The following is a 25,505-nucleotide window of genomic DNA, read 5'->3' on the forward strand; positions in this document are numbered from 1 at the left end:
GCCAAATTACTCTTAAGAATAATTTTGTAATACATTAGACATCTTCTGTTTCAATTGTTCTTTAAGTTTAAAAGTACTTTGTTTCTATTATCTTAATTAGTTCTCAACACACCCTGAAAGTATACAGAGCTGGTCTTAAAGCTTTTTGATACATAAAAAAACTGAGGGAAAAGAAGTGATTTATCTGAAGTTCTAAAGCAAATTGGTAAATTTGCAAACTGCATTCTTTTTTTTTTTTTTTTAAAGATTTTATTTATTTATTTATTTGACAGAGAGAGAGATTACAAGTAGGCAGTGAGGCAGGCAGAGAGAGAGGGGGAAGCAGGCTCCCAGCTGAGCAGAGAGCCCGATTCGGGGCTTGATCCCAGGATCCTGAGATCATGAGCTGAGTCAGAGACAGAGGCTTAACCCACTGAGCCACCCAGGTGCCCCTAAATGGAGTTCTTTTCATTCCAGTGGTTATATCTCCAAAATACTCTTTTTGGAGTATTCCTTTTTAAAAGTAAAATATTCCTTTTTAAAAGTAAAGATACTCCTTTTCAAATATATTCCTTTTTAAAAGTAAAATTTTTGGTTTCATGGGTATCTTTATGCACTGTGATGATAAAGATATAAATAATCATATGCCATGCAAAACCTCTTTTGTTTTCTAGGGTAATGGAGGAATATGTCGTACAATTAAATATGATTTCATTACCCAATAAAGCTCTTAAGTACTGATTCCTAGGAACCTCTGTGAAACTGCTCAGGATAGACATTAAGTCTTTCATTAGTAGATAGTAAATATTTGTTAAGTGATAATCTACTTGTGAAATATTGAAAATGAATACAATTATACTTGCCATTGGCTATATGAGCTCTTCAGCCAACTTTCCCCTCCTAAGCCAATGCCTTCAGGAATCTAATAATGTAATAGATTTAGAGGATTTAAAGTTTTATTGAATGACTTCAGAAATTTTCCTTTTTCTTTTTAATTTTTTTGAAAATTTTAGATAAGTTCTTTGTGACAAAAATCTTAAGATTTTTAGGGCTAGCTCTTAATTTCTGTTTTTCACTTCCAGATCTGACATGATACCACTTGTCTGAAGATTCTGGCTTTCTATGAACTGGCATGCTACTGAATTGACACTAGTAACTAAAGTTTCTTGTCTCACAGTTCATTTTGAGAAACAAACAAACAAAAAATCCTTCAAAGGTGTCTGTGGGCCATAATGAAAATATAGAAAGAACCTCCAAATTTGTAATGTGCAATTTTCAGTAAGATAGAAATCAAGTTAAATTTTTATTTTATTTTAATGAAAGATAATGAAACTAATATTTATTTTTATATTTTAGAAGGAGGAAAGAGGACAATTGAAGTATCTATTCCAGGAGCTGAAGCCCCAGAAAGCTCAAAATGCAGTACTGTCTCTCCTACCAGTGGGATAAATCCCAGAAGGTAGGGTTATAATATGAACAGTTACTTTAAAAAATGAAAAAATGTGGTTTTTCATTCTATGTGTGAAAAAAGAAAGTGCATAGTATCTAACTTAGGTTCAGACAGACTCACTCGTGTAGAGAAAATAAAGCAATTAGAGAGAAGAATTTCTGGGGAAAAGAAGAGGAGTGAGGAATAGGCCTTAAGTAGAACAGTGTGGGTTGTCTGTTGAGAACAAAAATAGGATAATAGCACATATATAGAGCACTTTATAGGTTATAAAATTAGGAGATAACCTCTGACAGACAGGGTGGGTAAAGTGACCAGTAGCATTTTTCTCCTTTATAATAAACTGAAGCTCATTGAGCTACTTGAGTGTTTTGCTTAGATGGGTCACATGGTTGGTAAAAGGTGGCACTGAGGGTGGACCTGGCTCTTCTGTCTCCACTCTCTGTGCTTACCGCGACACTACGCTGCTGTTCCAGGGCTCCTTACTCTTCCAGCCTTACCCTGCCCTTGCACATGCATCTTTCCCCTTTAATGTTCAGAATGTTACAGCATGATACTTGATGGTGGAAATTGTTCTTATATACTCGTCAAAACCCATAGAATGTATAACAAAAGGGTGAGCCCTGATGCAAGCCATGGATTTAATGAATACTGTATCAATATTATCTCATCAGTTGTGATAAATGTAGTAACCTGATGCAAAGTGTTAATAATAGGGGAAACTGGGGGGGAAATGAGAGCTATATTGGAGCTCTCTGTACTTTACATTCGGTCCTTTTGTAAACCTAAAACTGCCCTAAAAATGGAAGTCTATTAATTAAAAGCAAACAAACAAACAACTTAGGGTGATTAAAATATGTTAGAAATAATTACCTCATTTAGACTTAACTCAGCCATTGCCAGTACTGAGATTTGTCAGTCTTATATAATTTGTGAAGGTTAATGATGATAGATCACACTCTCACTCTCTTTTATTTTGCATAAATAGATCTTCAGGGGCTACTAGTAATTCTTGTTCTCCATTAAATGCCACCTCAGGAAGTGGGCGATTCACACCTGTTAATCCAAGAACAAAGGTATGTGATAAAATGTAATTGTGAAATTTGTGTAGGGGTCAGGGAAGGTGGCTGATTTAGTGATTTCCATTTTTTTTTTTTTTAAAGATTTTATTTATTTATTTGACAGAGAGAGACCAAGCAGGCAGAGAGGCAGTCAGAGAGAGAGAGAGGAGGAAGCAGGCTTCCTGCCAAGCAGAGAGCCTGATGTGGGGCTCTATCCCAGGACCCTGAGATCATGACCTGAGCCAAAGGCAGAGGCTTAACCCACTGAGCCACCCAGGCGCCCCTAGTGATTTCCATTCTTAATTGGTCTTGCTATCCTACAGGTGACATAAAATTCTGAGAAGAAAAGAATTCCTAATTCACCTTTACTAGAAAAAAAACCATTAAGCCATATAGTTTCTTTTGTATTCTAGGGTAGCTAAGGAATAAGGTAAAATTCAATAGGATTTCAACATACACTGGAAATCACTGGTTTCAGACAAAGCATTCCAGTAATGTGACAGGACATACAGGCGTGCCTTGAAGTCCCTTGGTGCTTGCTTTGGCTGTGTGGGATTGGGATATTCTGGGCCCTGGGGTCACTTTTCTTGTCACTTTACCCTAGTGTGCTGTATTTGAGTGTGCCACTGGTTAGAGAAGTTGTGGTTAATCAGTGTCATACATCTTCTGATTTGCTGTAGATTGGATTAAGTAGTGAGTGCTTCAGTAAATATTGAGTATTTATAAACCAGATTGTTATTCTCAAATATCCCAATTGTCTAGCACTACAAGATTTATTCTTTGCTGTTTCTTATATCCTAAAAAAGTTTTTAAAATAAAGATTTACTTATTTATTTAAAAGAGAGAGAGAGCACATGTGTGTGCACACATAAGAGAGGTAGAGGCAGAGGGAGAGGAGAGAGAACTTCAGGCAGATTCTCTGCTGAGTGTGGAGCCCAGCATGGGGCTCCATCCCACAACCCTGAGATCATGACCTGAACCAAAATCAAGACTCGGACCCTTAACCAACTGAGCCACCCAGGTGCCCCTAAAAAAGTTTTAAAGTAGACTGTTTTATATAATTTGCCCTTAATCTCTGGAATTTAGTAACAAATTTAATTCATTAAGATCAAATAACTTTGCTATTTTAAAAATTTGTACCTATAGTTTGTATAAGATACATTCATCTTTTATTTAAAACTTAGGTTTCCTCAATCAATCAGGGGATCTGTTGACCAGGGGAATCAGTTATTTGGGAGTAGCTCTGTTAGGAAATAAAAATTGCTAGTAGCAGTTTAATTTTCAGTATCCTGTGATGATCCTTCAATTCTATGTACTTGGTCTAAATAATTATAAACCTTGACTGGGCTCATGTTTCTGATTACTTTCTAAATCCATCTTGCATCTTTGTTCAACAGACGGAAAAACAGAATGAAGAAGGCTGGTTTGCTCTTTCTACCCACGTGTCATAAGTGAAGTTCGTTGTATAGAATTTGTTTTCAGCAGTATATTCTTGAACTCCCACTCCCTTTCTTTCCCTGTTTCTGCATTCAGCTTTTCTTGTCCTTTTAGGTAAAACCTACAAAGATCTTGTAACTTAGTACTTACGGAACAAAGAATAAAGCAATTATTTAAATCTTGGATCTTTTCAAATAGATTTCCAACAACTAACTAATGTACAACCTTCTGTGAATTAAATTTTGATTATAGGGAAATTGAAGTTTTATATTCTCATAATTTCATAAGTATTATAAGGTTTTGCTGAGTAATGCATTTTGCCTTATCATCTTTATTCAGGTTTTCTTTTTTTGTCTAGTATATACATCTTAAGTGATGTATTTCTTTTATTTTTTCCTAAAGAGCTAAGTTACTTTGTATATAACTTATAATAAAATGGCTCTGGGTGATTAAAGTCTGGCTTTCAGAAAAATTAAGCCCTCCCTTTGATTTCTTTTTGGGTACGAAGTTACTGTTGTCCATGCCTTTTTCTGTCAAGTGGAATGTACAGCTTTAAAAAGTAGGTGTGGGGCATTTATTCACATTTGTTTATGCAGCTAAGAGTGGATGTATATATTATAAAATTCTTGGATAGGCTTTGAATGTGAAAATGTCATCAATAATTGTAATGTACATCAAATAAATAATGATCATAGAGCTTGTGTCTAAATGCAGTGACATTGATTTATTGGTATATTTAGTGTTTGAAACAGAAATGAGTACAAAAGTTTGCTATCAACTTTCCCAGCCCTGAATCTACAACACATTCAAGATTGTTTTCTCCAAAGCACCTGTTTGGCTCTCAGACACTGCCTTTTATTTTAAACTTCCTTTAAAAATTACCTCTGTTCTTTCACTGTGTGATGGGAATTCTCAACCTGGTGTAGTGGGAGTAGGGCACTGGAAACACTTTGAAACTACTTGGGGAACTTTCTCAGACAACACTGTCCCTCCTGAGTTATTCGTATTCTTTGAAGTGTCAAATGCAACTTTCATTTGGGCCTCTTCATTGTGGTGGCAAAAATATAATTCTTCCCTGTGTATCATTGATGTTATTTACATGAAGTCATCTGTATTCATTTGCATTATTGCAGGTTCTTCAATCTGTAATGTACTTTTTAAAAACTTGGTGTTTAATAAATACTAGCCCTGCCCGGAATATAAAGCCATTTAATACCATTCCTAATATTGAAATGTCAAGTTTTCTTCTTGGTCTGTGAATGCATTGTTTTTTGTTTTTTGTTTTTTTAATTTTTGAAGTTTTTATTTAAATTCCAGTTAGTTAACATGCAATGTAGTATAAGTTTCAGGTGTACAATATAGTGATTCAACACTTCCATACATTACCTGGTGCTCATCACACAAGTGCCCTCCCCAATCCCCATCACCCATTTCACCCATTCCCCCTACCCACCTCCCGCTGGTAACCATCAGTTTGTTCACTATAGTTAATGGTCTGTTTCTTGGTGTGCCTCTCTGTCTCTTTTTCTTTTTCCCCTTTGCTCCTTTGTTTCTTAAATTACACATATAAGTGAGATCATAAGGTATTTGTCTTTCTCTGACCGACTGACTTCTCTTAGCACACTGTTCTCTAGTTCTATCCACATTGTTGCAAATGGCAAGATTTCATGTGAATGTATTCTTTTTTTTTTATGTGAATATATTCTTTGGACTTAATTTCTCTTAATGTTCCTCAACTGGTTGGCTGTTTACTTTTCCCCCTTTTATTCCTTTAAACTTCAAAAGCCATGGATCTCGACTTTGGGAGCATGGAAAAAAGACCAAACCAGCTACCTGGGAAGTGAGCCGTTGGCATGACATTTATCTATCTGTCTATCTGTCCACCTGAGAGCGCATGTGTGAGAGCACAAGCAGGGGAAGCAGCACGCAGGGGGAGAAGCAGGCTCCCCAGTGAGCAGGGAGCTGGACACAGGACTCAGTCCCAGGACCCTGGGATCATTACCTGGGCTGAAGCAAGACGCTTACCCAGCTGACCCACTTAGATATCCCTTGACATGACATTTTTAATAAAGCTGCTTAAGGTGATTTAATGTGTAGCCAAAGTTGAGAACTAGTGCTCATTGGGAATCTGTGGAACTGACATTTAAGTATCCATCCTGCTAATAATTGTTTTAATTGATAAACTTCAAAAGTAGGTTTAAAAAAATTCCCAAGAATAATAGATAACAGGGAAAAGAGCTTGCTCTCTTGGGCTTTCTAAAGCAGTGCTTCTCAGCTTTGGTTGCCATTAGGGTCATATAGGGACCTTCTAAAATTCTCAATGGCCAAGTCTCACTCCAGACTAGTTAACTTAGACCTCGGAGTAGGACAGAAACAACATTTTAAGAAACCTCCTCAGATGATTCCAGTGTATAGCCAAGCTTGGGAAACATTATGAAGATATTTATTACCCCCAAATCATAAATTGGTGCATATTTGGTTTTAAGTAACACTACTTTGGGCCCTCTATCAGCTCTCAGAGCTGGCTGCACCAGTGGGTTTCAAAGTATGGCCCTGCAGTGTCAGGATCACCCGGGTACTTGTTAGAAGTGAAAATTCATGGGCCATGCCCTAGACCCATTGATCAGAAAATGTCTGTTTTAATAGGCCCCTCATGTGATTCTGATGCATGCTTCAGTTTGGGAACCATTGAACCATTGAACCATTGAACTCAGAGGGGTGAACTCTGCTATATTTGATGATGTACTACATTTGTATTCACTTTGTAGTCCAAACCCAGATCACTTCTATTTCTTGTGTTAGGACTCAAGTTTTTGGCTAACATAGGACTTCTCCAAAATGCCCCAGGGGTGCCTGGGTGGCTCAGTCCATTCTGCTTTGGCTCAGGTCATGATCCCATGGTCCTGAGATGAAGGCCCAGGCTCCCTGCTCAGCAGGAGCCTGCTTCTCCCTGTCCCTTTGCCCCACTCTGCTTGTAAGCACACTCTCTCTCAAATAAATAAAATCTTAAAAAAAAAAAAAAAGCCCCAGAAAGCTGCTATATCACTTGCTAAACTTTAATAAGATTTGCAGTTTTCCATATTACAGCTTGGGAGAGAAACAAGATAATCAAATCCATAGTTAATGATACAATCATTCCTATGCTGAATAGTGAGATCATTTTAAGTCAGCAGAATTTAATAATAATTCATTGTTTCATAAGTGCCAGGCGCTGTTTTAGCCACTTTTCATGATTTTAAGATACCTTTATGAGGTAGATACTATTACTCCTTTTGCAGATAAAGAAACTGAAGTACCAGGAGGGGTAAGTACCCTCTCAAAGTCACACAACTTAGGCGTGGGGGCCCTGGGATGGGACATAAGAAGTCTTTGTACAAAGCCTACACTGTGCTGCCATCTTACAGTGACTATGGTCTGCAAGTACAAAATCATAACAACAATAATAATTATACTATCTTTATTGAGCCATAACTATGGCTATCTCATTAAAATCTCCAGTAAAACTGAGTTAGACATGTTTGAATGCCACCCACCTCCCCTTTACAGATGAGAAAATTAAGCCCTGGAGATGAAGTAAGTAAGTTGTCTAATGCCAGGGTGTATGAGGTAAAGCCAGGGCTTGAAACTCTTATATTTTTAGATAGTGAACACTAATCAGGGGAGAGGGTCTCAAGGGAGAAGGAGAGAGAGAATCTTAATCAGGCTCCATGTCAGCACAGAGCCCAATGCAGGGCTCAATCCCACAACCCTGAGATCATGATTTGAGCCAAAATCAAGAGTCAGAAGCTAAACTGAGTCACCCAGGCACCACCCCCCCTTTAAAAAAAAAAAAAGATTTTATTTAACAGAGAGAGAGGCAGGCAGAGACAGAGGGGGAAGCAGGCTCCCTGCTGAGCAGAGAGCCCACTGCAGGGCTCCATCCCAGGACCCTGAGATCATGACCTGAGCTGGAGGCAGAGGCTTATCCATTGAGCCACCCAGGTGCCCTGGCACCCCTCTTTTTAAAATACAATCATTGGACTCCTCCTAACTTACAAGAAAGAGTTGATCCAGCACAGCGGCTAAGTCTGCAAGTATTGCCATCACAAAGCTTGGATGCAAATGCCAACTCTGCCACTTGGGCTGTGTCCCTGAGTACATTATCTTATTTTTCCATTTGATAGTCAGACATGATATATCTTATAGGGTTGTGAGGAGTAAGAGAGGTGAGTATATGTAAATATGTTAAGGACGGGACCTGACTCATAATAAGCATTCCGTAATGATGATTGCCAGTTTTTTGGTGCATAAATAAATACACTATTTCCTTGTGTTTCCAGATTTTTAAAGATACTATGTAGTGAATTCTTTGTGGTTTTCTCAAATTAACATTGGACTCAGTGCTTTAAATTTAGAGATACTTCACCTGAAGATGTTTGGAGGTTGAAGAAAACATGTTGAGAATATTATTTGAAAATGTAACTAACATGCTGTTTAAAAGTAAGTTTATCCTACGTTTTCTGACTTTTCAGACACCCTGGATATACCATTTGATAATTAACAGTAAAGATAATCGTTTAAATCAGGAGACTTTAGAAGTCAAGAATACTTGACTGAAGAGAACATTTCAGTACTACCAACAAATGCATGGAATAAAGTTTTTGGAAAATTGTGTAACATGGAAACCAATAAATACAAAATAGAACACAGCCTTTTGAAAATCAACTTTATTGAGAAATAATGTATATATAATTAACTGTAAAAGATAATGTATATATAATTAACTGTAAAAGAATAATTAATTGACTTTTGGCAGCTGAAACTACCACTACAAGACACATTTCGGTCATCTCCAAAAGATTCCTCCCGTCCCTTCAGTGCATCCCTCCCTTTACTCTAGCCCTGGGCAAAAACTGATGTGCTTTTTGTCATCATAGATTTGTTTATCTAAAAGGAATCATACAATTGTACTATTTTGTGTCTGGCTCTTTCACTCACTATAACTGAGATTCATTCATGTTGTGTGTGTCAGTTTCCTCCTTGTTTACTTCTGAGTAGTAGTCCATTGTATGGGCATTTATCCATTTCCCTGTCAATGACCGATGCGCTTCTTTCCAGTTTCTGGTTATCAAGCATAGCTGCTGTCAACGTTCATGGACCAGGCCTTGTATAGGCAGAAGCTTTTGTTTTTCTTGGATAAATACCTCGGACAAGGAATGGCCTGGTATAAGTTTAACTTTTAAAGAAACTGCCAAATGGTTTTCCAAAGTCGTTCCATTAGATTCCAACCAGCAGTCAGAGTTCCAGCTGCTGCATATCTTCCACATTGGGTTCTGGCAGTTTTAAAAATTGTACCCATTATGGCGGGTGAGGTGTATGTGCACTGTGGTGTGCATTTTGCAAAGGACTACTGTGTTTGCTGGCCACTCAGACCTCTGATAAGGTGAAGTAGTCAAAGCCCTTTCCCATTTGAAAAATTAGGTTCTAAGTTTTTTTATTTTTGTTTTTGTTTTTTTTTTTCCTTATTCAGTTGTAAGAATCCACTATGCATTCTGATACAAAGTGCTTTGTCACTTACTGCAACACTGTACCCAGTGTTTTTTAAGTTCTTATTCAAGTCCAGTTAGTTAACATACAGGACAGTGATTAGTTTCAGGTGTACCAGGTAGCCATTTTAAACCAACGTTTGGTCACCAGTGACTACTGCACCACAGAGCCGCCAAGGAGCAAACTGCGGAACCTAGAAATTCTGGGTAGGCCTCTACTTTGCGCACCCCGCAGCAGGAGACCAAAGATCCCACAACATAAGATCATTTCCGTGTAGAAGCCAACGGAGATAACAGAGGCACATAAACAGCTCAATAAAAAAGCCTCAGATGTTTATCTTTGCGGTGGTAGTGTGCCGGGGCCCCTAGGGGCCATTTTTTAAATTGCCGGGCAGGTGTCTTAAGTATTCAAAAGTCATTTCGTTTATTGATATAACATTCTTGGGATAATTATAATAGTATAAACTGGATATAAAACTAAAATGGGATAATAACCTGATAACATGCTGCGCTTTTCTGTTCGGCTCGAACCCGAGTCACGTGCCTGAAAGCAGCCAGAACCAAAGCCCAAAGCGACTGAGAGTCCGAGGGCCAACGCGGGGGATTCCCCCCTCCCCGCGCAGCCGCCTTCGGGCGGCGCATGCGCCTCACCGCCCATCCGGTTCCGCCCACCGGGAGGAGGGGGGCGTTGCCTGGCGACCGCCGTAAACGGAGACCTGGGGCTGGCGCCGGGACCAGGAACGCGCGGCCGCGCTCGGTGCTTCGGGTAAGTTTGGAGGCCCGCAGCAGGGAAGTTCCCACAACTTCCCCCTCAGATCTGTTGGCGAGTCAAGGAGCAGTGATCCCCACTTGGACTTCTCTCAGGCTGAGCCAGCGTTCTCCAGGCTCGCTGGGACCTAGTCCTTCATCCTTGGTACGAGTCGGTTTAACAAGCGCTGAAGTGACCGGCATTGACGGCATAGAGCTAGACGTCGTGCTTACAAAGTTGGACACGGTTCCTGCCTGCCAGGAGCTCCTAATCCGACTGGAGCGGAAGACAGCAGACCCCAGGAGTGCCAGTTAGGCGGATCTAAGCCAGAAGCAGGGAGTCTGGTGGGAAAGTGCCTGGGTTCTGGGGTCAAGTAAACCAGATGGCCCCACACTTAGCCGTGTGACGCTTGTCAAGTTGACCCCTCTGCATTTCAGTTTCCTAATATCTAAAAAGAAAGATGATAATGCTTACTTCATGGGGTTCTTGTTACTAATTAGGATATTGCAGGTAAAGTCAGTGCAGAGTAAATGCTTGTTGCATGCAAGCAGATATAGGAGCATACAGGTACTCGGTGTGTCCCGCGCATGGTGAGTTGTCCCTCGTGGCTGCTAGGACATTGCAGGAGGAGAAGAGACTAAGGAAGGACAAGGAAGGGGGAAAGTGCAGATGAGGGACCTCTGTGCCATGCCAAGGAACCAGAGTTCTTATTCTGTGGCATGAGGAGCCGTTATAGGTTTCAAACAGGAAAAGTAGCACATAAAAGCTGTGTTTTGTAACTACAAGAGGCAGGGTAGAAATGGGCTATAGAAGCGAGAGACAAGGTGTGAGGCTGTGGTAATGGTTCAGGTGAGATGACATAACCAGATGAGGGTGGTGACACTGGGAGTAGAAGGGAGAGGATGAATTCAAAAGGCTCAATGACTGTTCACTTGGCAACGGGACATAGAAACCAACTGCATGGGTGCGCGAGAGGGAAGGGTTCAGAGTAACTGCTCTGTGTTCTCATCTGGAAATTGCGTGTAACTCATTGAGTTGTTTGGAGAAACATGTGAAACAGTATGTGCAGAATCCTTAGAACTGTGTTTGACACGTGGTAAGCATTCAAAATACATGGAGTATTACTATTCTTCGCACAGTGGTGTTTCACATTGTTAAGTAGAAACTGAGCATCTGTTTTATGTGACAGTCCCTGAGTCTTAACATGGTCAGCTCTGGCACACTGCGGAGATGGAGTGTCTGAGTTTGTGAGACTGAGGACCTTGGAATCTGGGGAATGAATCTAACTAATGTTGCATTCAGGACCATTCTGTCTGGTTTCCAGGCAACCTCCTGGAGGCAACACATGCCTTTGCACCACTATGTACTATGATTTTTTTTTTCCTTTATACGTCCTCAGGGTTGACTCAAAACTTGATAGTCTCCTCAGTGAGTTGGTTAACGGAATTAGCCAGCCATAGGGTGGATCAGTGGAGTTCAATCTAATAAAAGGACATTTAAGAGAGTTCACAAATAGCCTCCCAAACCTAGCTTGTTCAGTTGTATGAGATGGGGCGTGGTTGCGAACACACAAAGTGTGCCGTAGTCGTTCTGGCTGGTTACAAACTGATTATGTTGAGTCAGCATATGATAAGCCTACCACACCACCCCCAGAAGATAATGTAATATTAGGCTGCCTTAAAGCAATACACTGTTTGCAACAAGTAGAGTAACAGTTCATCTCTTTTGGAGAATTTCTGGATCCCTCAAAGAAGATACAAAATTGGGAGGGATATTCAATGCATTGGGAAGGAACTTCTTGAGCTATCAGGATGCCGAAAAGAGTTGAAACCAGGTTGGTGAGGAGTAATTGAAAGACTTGAGAGGCTATAGCTGGAAAAGAGAGGATCTAGGGAGAAAAGTAAAGTAGCTACAATTACTTGAATGGTTATAGTGCACAGGAAAACTTGTATATGTCCCCAGAAGAACAAAGGCCAAATGGATCTAAGTTGCAGGGAAGCAGATTTCAGCTTAGTATAAAATAACTAAGAACTAGAGCTGAGCATTAACAGAATGTGCTTACTTACTAACCTGAAATGTTTGAATCGAAGCCACCTGATCATCTCTTGAAGTGTTCCTTCATTTGTTCATTTACTCAAGAATGAATAAATTTATCCCTTCAATCATTTTATATACTGACTTTCTATGTGTCAGGCACTGCTCTTAAAACTCTACTGTATTGGGCGCCTGGGTGGCTCAGTGGGTTAAGCCGCTGCCTTCAGCTCAGGTCGTGATCTCAGGGTCCTGGGATCGAGTCCCGCATCTGGCTCTCTGCTCAGCAGGGAGCCTGCTTCCCTCTCTCTCTCTCTGCCTGCCTCTCCGACTACTTGTGATTTCTCTCTGCCAAATAAATAAATAAAATCTTTAAAACAAAACAAAAAAACTCTACTGTATTAACTCAGTGAGATCTCAGAACAGCTTTATGAAGTAGGTACTTTACCTTATGAAGTAGGTACTTTACAGATGAGAAAACCAAGGCACAGAGGGGCTAAACACCTGTTTAACACCTCACAGGAGGTGTAAGAAGGAGAGCCAGGCTGTAAGCACAGTACCAGGCTGACTGTAGCCAGTTCTCAGCCTGACCAACACACTAGACTGCTTTTCTAACAGTGCTGAGCTTAATGTTGCAGATGTTTGACTTTCACTGGGTGGGAGGTTGGACTAGATAAGACCTCTTTCAACTGTCTGAAGATTCCATGGTCACATTTATTGAGCTCTGGCTGTATTAGAGACAATTTGTAGTAATTATGGTAAAAACAACTACTATTTTTGTGTACCTACTGGTACTCAAACCCCTGGTTTACTCAGTAAACCCCTGGTCCTTAAGCCCAGCTTCTTATCTTTGATTGCACAAAAGAATTACTTAGGGAGTGAGAGTCTGAGAATGGTAGGCTATGAAAGTCTTCCAAGTGATTCCGAAAGCGCAGCAGGTGTTGAGAACTAAGAGTATAAAAGATCTCATTTAATACGTACAATGACTCTGCCAGACAATCTTATTTATCACCCTCATTTTACATATAAATGGACTAAGAGTTAAGGGATGCTAACGACTTGGCCCTTGCCCAAGTTAACCTTTCTCCTCTGCCAAACTAGGATGTGAACCCAAGCCATTCTGGCTCCAGAGCCTCAGCAATTTACAGTACAACCTCCCAGTTCCTTGATTCGAAACAACCCCAACCTAACCAGCCAACCACATGAATAAAAAATCACCTTATTCCATCTCACCAATTACACTGCCAATCTCTAGATCAGGTGCCCCTTGGTTCTAAAGCCCCCCTTTTTAAACCAGAAGAGCTGAGAAAAGATCTCAGTATTTTTGTACAGTAGTGCTAGTTCAGAACACTGGGAAAATTCTTTCGGTTCCAGTATTTTCTTCCATACTGCCCACAACCTGATAGTAACTGTGTTTGTGATATTAAAATTTATTGCATGGTCATATTAGCCACTTGAGGAATATATTGCTTATAATAGTGTGGGATAAAGAGTACACTTTTTTTTTTTTCATTTCTTTTCGGCGTAACAGTATTCATTGTTTTTGCACCAAACCCAGTGTTCCATGCAATACGTGCCCTCCCCAATACCCACCACCTGGTTACACTTTTGTCTTGACACCAGTTTACCTTTGGTTGTGGCTTAAACTCTTTGTTTACAAACCAGCATTACCATAATGGTTACCATATTTGTTACCATAATTGTTTACTCTAACTGTTTCTTATTCACTTTCAGTAGATTTATTAGGTCTTACAAGCTCTTTATTAGAATATATGTATCCTGTTAATGATCAGCTACACTTTGTTAAAAATAAATGTATCTGGAAAAGAGAAGAGTAAAGGACAGAAAATGATCTCATGAAATTTTTAGTGGTAGGAAGCAGAAAAGAAAACTATGAGATTGAAACCATTGAGAGGTACTTGACCTACCATTGCTGCCTTTGAAGGGGGCCATGAGCCACCCGGCCTCTGGAAACAGAATAACTTCTGGCCTACAGTCAACAAGAAAACAAGGGCTTTGGTCCTACAACCACATGGAACTGAATTCTGCCAATAATCTAAATACGCCTAGAAATAGATTTTTCCCCAGAGCCAGCAGAAATGAAAGTAGCTCTGCCAACACGTTGTTTTGACCTTGTGAAACTCAAGAGAACCCACAGAGTGTACCTGGATTTCTGACCCAAAAAAGTGTGAGAGAAGAGATGGGTATTATCTTAGGTTGTGAAATTTGTATGCTGGCAATAGAAAATAAAGCAATACATGTTTATAGACGGAGGTGTTACTGAAATTTACAGATGGAACAGTTATCTCTCAGTTCTTAACTGATCAACAGCCACAAGATATCCATTTACTTTGGTTGGCAAACCCAGAGCCTGCTCTGCTCTGCTTATTTAGGGTCTGCGACATGGCAACTGAGAGAATAGTTTATTTTTTTTTCCAATAGTTTACATGTTGATTTTTATCAAGGAAACCCTTAGCTATAGTTGCTCTCCAGTCAGGACTTTCAGACCATCCTTGTTCTGGTCAGCCCCGTATCTGGATCAGTGGTTTAGAAGAGCTTATTCTGAGACTATATTCCAAGAGAACTGTCAATTTCTTCTTCCTAGATTGTAAACTATTTAAGGTTAAGGGTTCACTGTTGCTCTTTTTTGTGTCTTCGGCAATGACAAGTGTAATACCATTTGGTATAAGTGGGCTCAGTAGTTTTAAGAATTGAGTTAGTAAATATACATTATAAAGAACCTTTACAGGGAGGGAAAATATGGCATTTAGGTATGTTTGTAGCTCCCTAAAGACCGTTACCCACAGGGTGGGATAATGTGCAACCATGCTGCAGTAACGGATATTAGCTTGCAATATTGATCTTTAAAAATTATTTTATTGTTACAATTATTTAATTATTTTCAAATCCATGACTTGTATAAATGTAGAAAACAAGTCTGTATATCCAAACCGGAAGGAAAAGGAAATGTATTTTAAAGGATCTTGCTACTTAAGATTTTTCCATCATTTGATTCCTACACACTTCCCAATCCTAGTGGGCATATATTTTACAATCAGGTGAGAGGAAGGAAGGAAGGAAGGAAGAGAGTGAGGAAGAAAGAAGAAAGGGAGAACATTAAGGGAAAACACACACACACACACACACACACACACACACACACACACGTACACTTTTTAAATGGTAAAACATCATTTTGGTAATCCAGAAAAATGGCCTCAAAGTGCTAAACAAAATTTAGTAACATAAGTGTCATTTTAGGACCTATGTTTCCTGTTAATAGCTTTTAAGAAAAACATTTGGACCCTGCACTATTGTCCCCCAAATCAAGGCAGGGCATCATCATGATGTCGCTGCAAGAAAGCAGATGGAATGACCCCCAAGATACAGATGAAAGGAGGTGGTGTTCACACTGCCCTCTCCACAAACCATGTAGTGTGTATCCCATCTGCTTTTGGCATACTAGCCTTTCTTCACAGACCAGGAAAGGAAAATAATGCACTAGTTCAATTGATTTTCATAGCAGTCTTGTAAGTTGTTTTTACTTCACTCCTGTTTACAATTGAATTCATGGAAAGCTTATGTGGCAAAACTGAGATTCAAACCTGAATCAAACCACAGATCTGAGTCAAATAGAACTGTGTTCTAGGGGCGCCTGGGTGGCTCAGTGGGTTAAACCGCTGCCTTCAGCTCAGGTCATGATCTCAGGGTCCTGGGATCGAGTCCCACATCGGGCTCTCTGCTCAGCAGGGAGCCTGCTTCCTCCTCTCTCTCTCTCTCTGCCTGCCTCTCTGCCTACTTGTGATCTCTCTCTGTCAAATAAATAAAATCTTAAAAAAAAAAAAAAAGAACTGTCTTCTATTCTGCTTGCCAGTCCTGCAGTAGAAGGAGGTGGAGGATATGTGGTGTTTAGCATAGAGAAGCCAAGACTTTTTTTTTTTAATTGTGTAACTGGTGTGTATTTTTTGAGAATAATAGTTGCTACATTATAACATCTCAAACTCTCCTGTTTTTAAAAAATTATTTTTATTAACATATAATGTATTATTTCCCTAGGGGTACAGGTCTGTGAACCATCAGTCTTACACAATTCAGCACTCACTGTAGCACATACCTTCCCCGATGTCCATAACCCAGCCACGCTATCCTTCACCCCACCCCTAGCAACCCTCGGTTTGTTTCATGAGATTAAGAGTCTCTTATGGTTTGTCTCCATCCCGATCCCATCTTGTTTCATTTTTCCTTCCCTTCCCACCACAAACCCCTGCCATGCCTCTTAAATTCTTCATATCAGAGCGATCATATGATAATTGTCTTTCTCTGATTGACTTATTTCACTCAGCATAATACCCTCTAGTTCCATGTCATTGCAAATGGCAAGATTTCATTTCTTTTCATGGCTGCATAGTATTCCATTGTATATATATACCACCTCTTCTAAATTCATTCATCTATTGATGGACATCTAGGTTCTTTCCATAGTTTGGCTATTGTGGATTTTGCTGCTATAAATATTCAGGTGTACAGACCCCTTTGGATCACTACATTTGTATATTTAGGGTAAATATCCAGTAATGTGATTGGTGGAGAAGCCAAGACTTATAAGGAGGATATAGCAGGTGCTTTTAAAGACGAAGAGCTTCAATAGAGGGAGGACAGGGAAAATCTGCTGTGTCACTTCCCTCCTTAAAATCTTTCAGTGGCTTTCAGTTGCCATAGAAATAAGTTGTAAACTCTCTAGCAAAAGCTTAGAGATGGTTCTATCATCTGCTACCGGCCTCCTCTTCACTGCCTGTTTCACAACAAACTGCTTTCAGCCCTTCACAGACATAGCACTCGCTCTCAAGTTCCCTCTGCCTAATACATTCTGTCTATTCTAGGCCTGGCCAACCTCCACTCATCACCCTTGTCTCCAATACTTCTTCCTGAACTTGAGGATATGGGTTAGTCATCTTGCTAGACATGCCTACAGGACCCTATTCTTTCCTCTTATAGCACTTATTATATTTTAATTGATCATTTAATATCTATCTGAACAAACTCCACAAAGTTAGGAGTCACATTTCTAGTTCAGTACCATAATTTAGTGTCTACCATAAGACTTGATAACATAGCAAGTACCCTGAACAAATATTTAAAAATTGAAATTAATTAGTAACACCAGAGGAGTTAAATGATGGAGTGATGAGAAGAGGAAATGGAGGGGATGAACCAAAGTAAGGATGAGAGGGGATTAACTTTAGTGATGGAATATTTGAGAAAAGATGGACTGGAATGGCATTTCACTGCAGACTTCTGGAAAATCAGAGGGCATCACAGTAAGTTGGCCTAGGAAAAGGGACTGTCTGACTATATTCTGCCATTCTGCAGAGGTCTCTGCTGGTGGCTATACCTCCTGCCCATTAAGTCACTTGGATACTATGCAAACATACAATTATCAACACACATGGTGTTTGGTGCTTGTAGAATTCGTTAGGGGAAAGATATCTGTAAATGATTTTTTTTCACAGCTGTTCCCTTTCTCATCTCAATTTTGTGCTTCCAGAGGAAATGAAGGAACCAGGGGATCAGGATACTGATGGGAGGCGATTAGATAAATCAAAGAGTGATGGGAAGCGGTCTCTGAGCTCCTTGAAGTCTGCATCAAAATGTAAGTAAAGGTTATAATATACACTTAGATTTTTATTATTAAATTTAGGAAAAATCACTTTTGAAGAGCATTTAAGTTTGTGCAGCAGAGATGGTTTACATGTTTAACTCTGTTACTAAATTCTAGGTTTGTTAAGAGCAGAGACTGTGTTTTAACCATTAGATCTCCAGTTCCTGGCCCATAGATGTTACTGTCATCTCTCTGTTGATAATGACCTCTTTGCAAATCTGGTCTTGCTCTCTCTTGTGAAGTCTGCAGTCTTTAATGAACTTTTCTAATTCAGTATAGTAGAAAGAATTGCGCTCTAGGTTTGAGGCCTGAGTCTACCACTTAGAGATGTTTGATCTGGGGTAGATTATTTCACCTCTTTGAGCCTCAATTTACTCACCCGTTAAGATGATAATTGTGAGTTGTTTGAGGATTAAATTGGATAACATATGGAAGAATATACTGCAAATAGAACAGAAATATCCTGATACCAAAACCAGACAGATGCTACAAAAAAAGAAAACTACAGGCCAATATCCCTGATGAACATAAATGCAAAAATCCTTAACAACATGTTTACAAAACACAGTCAATAATGGTGAAAGGATCATTCACCAATGATCAAGTGGGATTTATTCTCAGGATACGAGGATGGCTCACTATTTGCAAATCAATCAATGTTATTTGATTGATTTAACAAAACAAAGGATAAAAATCATAAGAATATGTTAATAGATGCAGAAAAAGAATTTGACATCTAAAATCCAACATCCATTTACAATAAAAACTCTGAACACAGTATGTTTAGAGAGAATATACCTTGACATAATATGGGCCACATATGAAAAATCCATGGCTTAAAACAGAAAAACAGAACTTTTTCCTCTAAGATCAGGAACAGGATGAGGATGTCCACTCTTGCCATTTTTGTTCAACATCGCACTGGAAGTCCTAGCCACAGCAATCAGACGAGAAAAAGCAATAAAAGGCGTCCGTATTGTGAAGAAAAAAATCAGACTGTCACTATTCACAGGTAACATGACGCTATACATAGAAAACCCTAAGGACTCCACAAAAAAATATTAGAAGTAAAAAATGAATTCAGTAAAATTGCAGGATGCACAATTAATACCCAGAAATCAGTTGTTTTTTTCTACATTGTTAACAAAGTAGCATAAAATGAAATTAAGAAAATAATCCCATATATAGTTACACCAAAAAGAATAAAATACCTAGGAATAAACTTATCTAAGAAGGTGAAAGACCTGTGCTCTGAAAACTATAGAACATTGATGAAAGAAATTGAAGAAAATACAAACAGATGGAAAATTTCTAATGAATCCCATTTCTTTAATAAACAGAAAGTTGTTTATTTCTTCTTTTGTAAGTTTTGTAACTGTATGTTTCATAGAATTTGTACATTTATTTTAAATTATAAAATTTTTTGGTATAACTCTAGGATGTATTTTCATTCCTGATGTTGGAGATTTGTATTGTCTTTCTCTTTGTTCTTGATTGGTCCAGCTGGGAGTTTCTCCATTTGGCCAATCTTGTCAAAGAATAGGATTTTGGTTTTGCTCATTTTCTCTATTGTTTATTTGCCTTTTATTTAACTGGTCCTTGCTTTCATTTTTGTTATTTCTATTATTTCTTTTTATTTTCTTTTTGCTTTTTCTAGATTCTTGAGGTAGAGCTTTAGATGTTTGAGTTTTGACTTTTCTTCTTCTAAGTGTACAAAACTAGAAATTTCCCTCTAAGCATTGCCTTAGTTGCATCCCACAAATTTTGAATGTTATATTTTAATTATCCGTTAGTTTGAAATATTTCTAAGTTTCCTTGTTGATTTCTCCTTGACCCATACATTATTTTTAAATGTTCTTTGATTTCCAAATATATGTAGGTTTTCCAGATATCTTACCATAGTTTTTTTTTTTTTTTTAAATTTACTTCTGTTGTGATAAAAAAAAAAATATTAGCTACTTTGGAAATAAGGAAATGTTTAATTCAAAATGTAGGAATTATTAAAACAAATTACTTTTAATAGTTGCTGTGAGAGAGGATGCCACAGATGAAACATTTGTTGAAGGGGGAGAATCATATTTAGAGGATGATGATTATGATACGGAACGTTTGGAGGGAAGTTCAGGTTCATTTCACTATGACTATGTGGATAACATTGGAGGTAAGTAAGTACTGTTAGTTTTCTCACAGTAATAATAACTGTTTTAAAGACAGATTGCCCAAACCGAACAGTTAAAAATTCACAGAAATAAAAACTTGCAGGGTGTGTCGGGTGATAAAAGGAAAAGCATGGAACATGCTTTAGCAGGGTGATTTAGAGACTTTGGAGCTGTATATTACATTTCTGAGGATCACATACCAAACTCTCATACTTGGTTTCCTGGGAACTAGATGGACTAAGGACTATTCTACCCCAGTTTAGTGAATTCTCACTCTGACTTGAACTGATTAGGAGTTGCTCTTTGAGACTACAGAAACCATGACCAGAGCTCTGCGTTCACCCTGATGCACACAGGCATGTCGGCTCTTCCTCCCATGCTCACTAGTGGGTGGCATCCCACATTCAGGCCACTGGTGGTACTTACTGCTGGAGTATTATGGGCTAGGTACCTGTTGCCTATCTTTGTGAAATGCAATTTTAGGATTCATCGGACGCTCTTCTTAGTAAAATCTTTTAATTTTTTAGACTCTCAGTATGTGGAAGACCTTGCTCCAGCCTCCGAAGAGGTGGAAGAAGAAGTTAAGAAGAAAATCTCAGAGAACTTCTTCTACGACTATACGGAACTTATTTCGATGCCTTTTGTGACTCCAGATTCGAACATACCACTGGATCTTCTCACACTTGTGTATCCACTCCAGTTACACGTGTATAGTTTTTGGATTTCAGCTTCTTAGGTCAGGGGTCGGCAAACTAACCCACGGACCAAATGTGGCCTCTGGTCTGTTTTCGTGAATAAAGTTTTATTGGAACACAGAAATTCTCATTCATTTACATTTTGTTTGTGGCTGCCATTGCACTTCAAGTGCAGAATTAAGTAGTTAAAACAGAGGCCACCTGGCTCAAAAAGCCTAGAATGTTTACTGTCTGGCCCTTTCCAGAAAAAGTTTGCCAATCCCTGTCTTAGGAGATTCTAAGAAGCTTGGCCCTTAGAGAAGTTGAGATAGAAATACATGATCTTAATTTAATCAAGCTTTTGTTGATGCCAAATAACCATAAAGAGAAATGATGCTTTTCTGCTTGTTCTTTCATGCGACATGATGTGCAGGAGACCAGAAGGCCTCTTGTTCTGGTTTCCCACCTCTACCAGCCTGGCATCCCTTTCTCAATGCCTAGCAAGTTAAACTCATCGATTTCTTAAAACTGATGCTAATGGCAGGCAGGGGCACTGACACACTATTTATCAGATGAATATCAGAGAAGACAACCCTGAGGAAGAAGGGTCCAAAATAATAAGTTTTAATTGGTCTGCAGAGTAAGAGTCCATGAAAAAATTTAAAGGTGGGGATAATCAACAAGAGGATTTAAGGTTGCTGTCACTATACAACATTAGGTTTGTCAGGTGGGGTTGGGAGATTTCCGTTCATGCTCTTGCTGGCAGTTTAGCATGCTTACCCTTAGATGGGTGCTGGAGGGGACCACATGGCCTAGACCGCTGACTGGCCTCTTAGATAAGGTGTGCTTAAAGAGGAGGGCTGTGTACTTCATAACTCAGTGTTTTGTTTTTTACATAAAGATAGAACATATTATTATCACTTTCTATTTCAATCCCAGGTGTAACTAAAACTAATTCACCCTGAATCTTATAACTTGGAAGTTTTCTTTCCTGAGGACTTTTTTGTGTATGTGGTCTTTGGACAAGTTGCTGATAAAAGTTATGCTGTTGCCTTTCTTTTAGCCTATTTTTTTCAAATGAGGTGGTTTATCAGTGTCACCTGGAAGCTTTTCCTGAAATACACATGGTCTGAGACCTTTCTTGGACCTACTGCATTATTATCTGTGGGGAGAGGGACTTGGGCACTTGTAGTCTGAAAAACCTTCCCAGGTACATTTTTTTTTTGTTTTAAGGTTTTATTTATTTGTTTATCAGAGAGAGAGAGAGATTGAGCACAAGCAGGGGTGGAGGCAGGCAGAGCAGGCCGAGTAGGCAGAGGGAGAAGCAGGCTCCTGGCCAAGCCAGGAGCCCAATGTGGGACTCGATCTCAGGACTCTAGGATCATAACCTGAGTCAAAGGCAGTGGATTAACCAACTGAGCCACCCAGGCATCCCTTCCCAGGGATGGTCTTGTTCTCTCCCAGCCCCCAGTACTGGGCACTTGCTGCTCCAGGATACAGGGATCTCTGTATTAAAGAGATATGCCTAGATTCCAAATAATAAGAGTCAGAGTGACCTTGATGTTTGCCTTGAGGTGTGAATTCCTTCTCTTCATGATGGATGAGTGGCTCTATAAGCTATAGACTTTTTGTGAACACTTTCAATACCAGGGAAGTCACAAAGTAGCTTGTCCCATTTTTGGAAAGATTACATTATTAGTTGTTCCAGACCTTGAGTCAAAAGCTGACCCTCTGGACTATCCCGCATTAGACAGTTGTACTCTCCAAGAATGAGAAGCTCCAAGAAGTCAGCTGTCATGTATCCCCTACATACTCTTTTTTGTACTTTAGTAATTGTGTTGAGTCTACTTCAGTTTTAAAGTTTGTGTTTTATAAATCAATCAAGAAATATGTCATTTATTAAATAGCACCTAAACCATAGTATAATTTATATAAGATGTAATTAAATGCAATGTTGTTTTATTTTTTAAAGATTGTATTTTTTTGTCAGAGAGAGCGAGCACAAGACGGGGGAGCAGTAGGCAGAGGGAGAAGCAGGCTCCCCGCTGATGCAGGACTCAGTCCCAGTCCTAGGACCCTGGGATGATGACCTGAGCCAAAGGCAGCCGCTTAATTGACTAAACTACCCGGGAGTCCCTTAAATGTAATCTTAAACTGAGGGTCCTAGATGCCCATGAACATTGAAGGCCCTGGGTCTCTGATAGGAAGTTAAGAAGGCACAAGCCAGAGGTGAGGATGGGACAAAACGGGAAAGAGTTGAAGCTATAGCAGAACACAATTGAACATCTTCAAAGCTCTGGTTAGTGGCTGCCCCTGTCTTCCAGGGTTAAAAGAGAAGGATTGGACTCTAGTTAGACATTAATTAACTATTTCACCCAACGGAATATTTACTGAATATTTACTGAATACCTGAGGCTCAGGACACTGCACTCAGCAGTCTGGGAAATAGAGATGACCTGTGAGAAGAAGCAGGTTGTGATTTGAAAGGGGAGAGTTTGGGAACTAACAACCTTACCCATTCTGCATTGGAGAGCAGCAGCAAGTAAAAGGGAGTCTCCCCCCGACCCCGAAATTAGGGATGATAATATCAGATAAATGATCACATGTCTGATTCCCAGCTGCCATCCATGTCAGTGAAGAGATGGTAGCCTACTTCTACTCATGGCTGTAGACATAGCTTTAAGCCCTCCAAAGTGTTATACTGGTACCTGGGAACAGAGAAAGGAGAGAAGGAAGGAAAGGAGAAAATAGCAGTTTGGGGAAAGGAAAAAGGTGTGTGGCTGAAGTCTCCTGCCCCATACCAGGCTCTATGAAGATAAAGAGCCTGTGGTTCCCACTCTTATTTGTAAGGAGGCCTCAGATAGTTTCCCTGAGGACTGAATAGCTTCAACAAGATCTTTGGATCACACATTCATTTGCTCTTTATAGAAGATTCAATTTTAGGTGTTTATGTCTTTATTAAATTGATAAAATTCAGTTTTCTTGAACAGATCAAAAGCTCTGAAATGTTCTCTTTTTCAATTTAATTCTTAGGCAATGAGCTAGGTATAGTTATATATAGTTTGTTGTAATTTGTATATACTTCACAATTCAAATTGCATTAAGATTTTCTCTTTCTTATAATTATAGATACTCTTGTTAAAAATTCTGCATAGTTTCTTTCCCTAAAAATATTCACTTACAAATAAGGGTAATCCCCTAAAATCAGAATTTGTTTTTTAAAGAAGGGCTCAAAAAATAAAGATTTCTCCAATGATCCTTTAGCTTCTGTGTTCACCAGTGAGTTCTTAGAAAATATGAATCCATCTACATAAGATACACTATGTATTATATTTCTTTTGCAAACTACATTTTTTATAGATTAATCTCATTTACTTAATACATTTATATCTTGGGTTCTATTAATTTGAACTTGAATGTAGTAACAATGTACATTTAAAGGATGTTTTATAAAAACAGGTTATTTTAACCTCTATTTTGGATTAGTTCAGATTTACTCTATAGGATAAATGTGTACACACACACACACATACACACACACACACACTTATTATCTACATACCTATACATACTAATGAGCTCAGGAAATGTTAGCATATTGATTATACATACTTATATGCTAAATATTATTTAGTTTATTTTCATAATTTGCTCATGTGAATTAAATTTCAGTTACATATATGTGGATTTATTATATTAGTCACATTATCACTGGTTTTTCAGAACTTTGAAACATTCTGTCAGAATTTTAAACATCTCACCTTTCAAATTCAGGGGAAGAGGCCTATATAATACTTTTCTTTTATAAAATGAATCTGCTTTCAGGATCTCCCTACGAAAATGAAAATACAGACTAAATCAGAGTATAAGAATTTTCACTTCATTGAAAAATAAAGTTGCATTGGTAATAAATAAAAACTGAGTTCCAAAGTATAATTCAACTATTTCAACACCGACCCTTTGCCTAATGGCACAGCTTTTAAAAATACATTTATTTCATTACGTTTCCTGTCTCTAGGATGCTTACTTTATTATACTCCTTTTCCTTAACAACTTGCCCTCAGTCATTCCTTTGGTTACGACTGCAGAAAGCGGGCCAACCTACAACTTCTGGACAGCAATACTGTGATCTACATAGCTGGGAACCAGCTGATCTTTCTGAATTTGAAAACCAAGGAACAGATGTACCTGCGAAGTAGCAGTGGTAGAGGAATTGGTGTCATCGGGGTATGCTGTTGGTGACTTTGGAAAAAAAAAATCTATCTTTTTGTATCTGTTTCATCTTGGACCAACCCAGCTCTTAGGTGCCAATACCATAGGTAGTATTGGGGGATTTAGGCATTTTCAATTCGACTATTACAGCCATTCCATTCACTGACATGGTCTCTGTGCAGTACTACAATATTATGTTAATGATACGATCATCTCATTTTGCAGATAAGGAAACTGGAGCTGATAGAGGTTAAGTGGCTTCCAACTGTCCTGCAGCTTTTTCATAATGAACACTTTGTTCCATTCTGCAAAAATACTCAGATGAGTAGCACAAATGATAATTCAAATCATAGGGAGAAGTGCCAGATAAGATGTAGGTATAAAATCGAACATTAGGAGATCAAGTATACATTGTACATTCAGTAATTTTTGAGCAGTTGACAAAAAGATTTGCATGTGATTTGGAGGCTGTGTCTTCCTTCCTCCTCAGGTGGCTGTCTCCATCAGTCACCTTCTTTCTTATATCTTTGGCCTCTCCTTTTCATCCTCAGCATAAAAGCACACTAAACCAAC

At 38.9% G+C, this 25,505-nt stretch overlaps 2 protein-coding genes across 13 annotated transcripts in view; both read left to right on the forward strand.

Moving 5' to 3' along the window:
- SPICE1 (spindle and centriole associated protein 1) overlaps window positions 1-4,620 on the forward strand; it is a 63,413-nt gene extending 58,793 nt beyond the window's left edge. For 4 of the 5 annotated variants that reach the window (XM_059164101.1, XM_059164099.1, XM_059164102.1 and 1 more), the window contains exons 16-18: window positions 1,336-1,438; window positions 2,415-2,502; window positions 3,885-4,620. In XM_059164101.1, the coding sequence (XP_059020084.1) occupies window positions 1,336-1,438; window positions 2,415-2,502; window positions 3,885-3,938 (245 nt within the window). In that variant the 3' untranslated portion in view covers window positions 3,939-4,620. Of the gene's footprint in view, window positions 1-1,061; window positions 1,315-1,335; window positions 1,439-2,414; window positions 2,503-3,884 lie in introns of those variants that run through there. The other variant, XM_059164103.1, reaches the window with a different exon arrangement.
- A 5,509-nt stretch (window positions 4,621-10,129) lies between these two features.
- Window positions 10,130-25,505, forward strand: part of CFAP44 (cilia and flagella associated protein 44) — a 159,593-nt gene continuing 144,217 nt past the window's right edge. For 5 of the 8 annotated variants that reach the window (XR_009351137.1, XM_059164104.1, XM_059164106.1 and 2 more), the window contains exons 1-5: window positions 10,130-10,215; window positions 17,774-17,878; window positions 19,911-20,048; window positions 20,574-20,733; window positions 24,785-24,947. Coding sequence is in view for 7 of the 8 variants with exons in the window: in XM_059164104.1 (XP_059020087.1) it covers window positions 17,779-17,878; window positions 19,911-20,048; window positions 20,574-20,733; window positions 24,785-24,947 (561 nt within the window). In the remaining variant the exon portion in view is untranslated. The other 3 variants (XM_059164105.1, XM_059164107.1, XM_059164108.1) reach the window with 3 other exon arrangements.

Source organism: Mustela lutreola, chromosome 2 (assembly GCF_030435805.1).
Source record: "Mustela lutreola isolate mMusLut2 chromosome 2, mMusLut2.pri, whole genome shotgun sequence".
Taxonomy (NCBI): Eukaryota; Metazoa; Chordata; class Mammalia; order Carnivora; family Mustelidae; genus Mustela; species Mustela lutreola.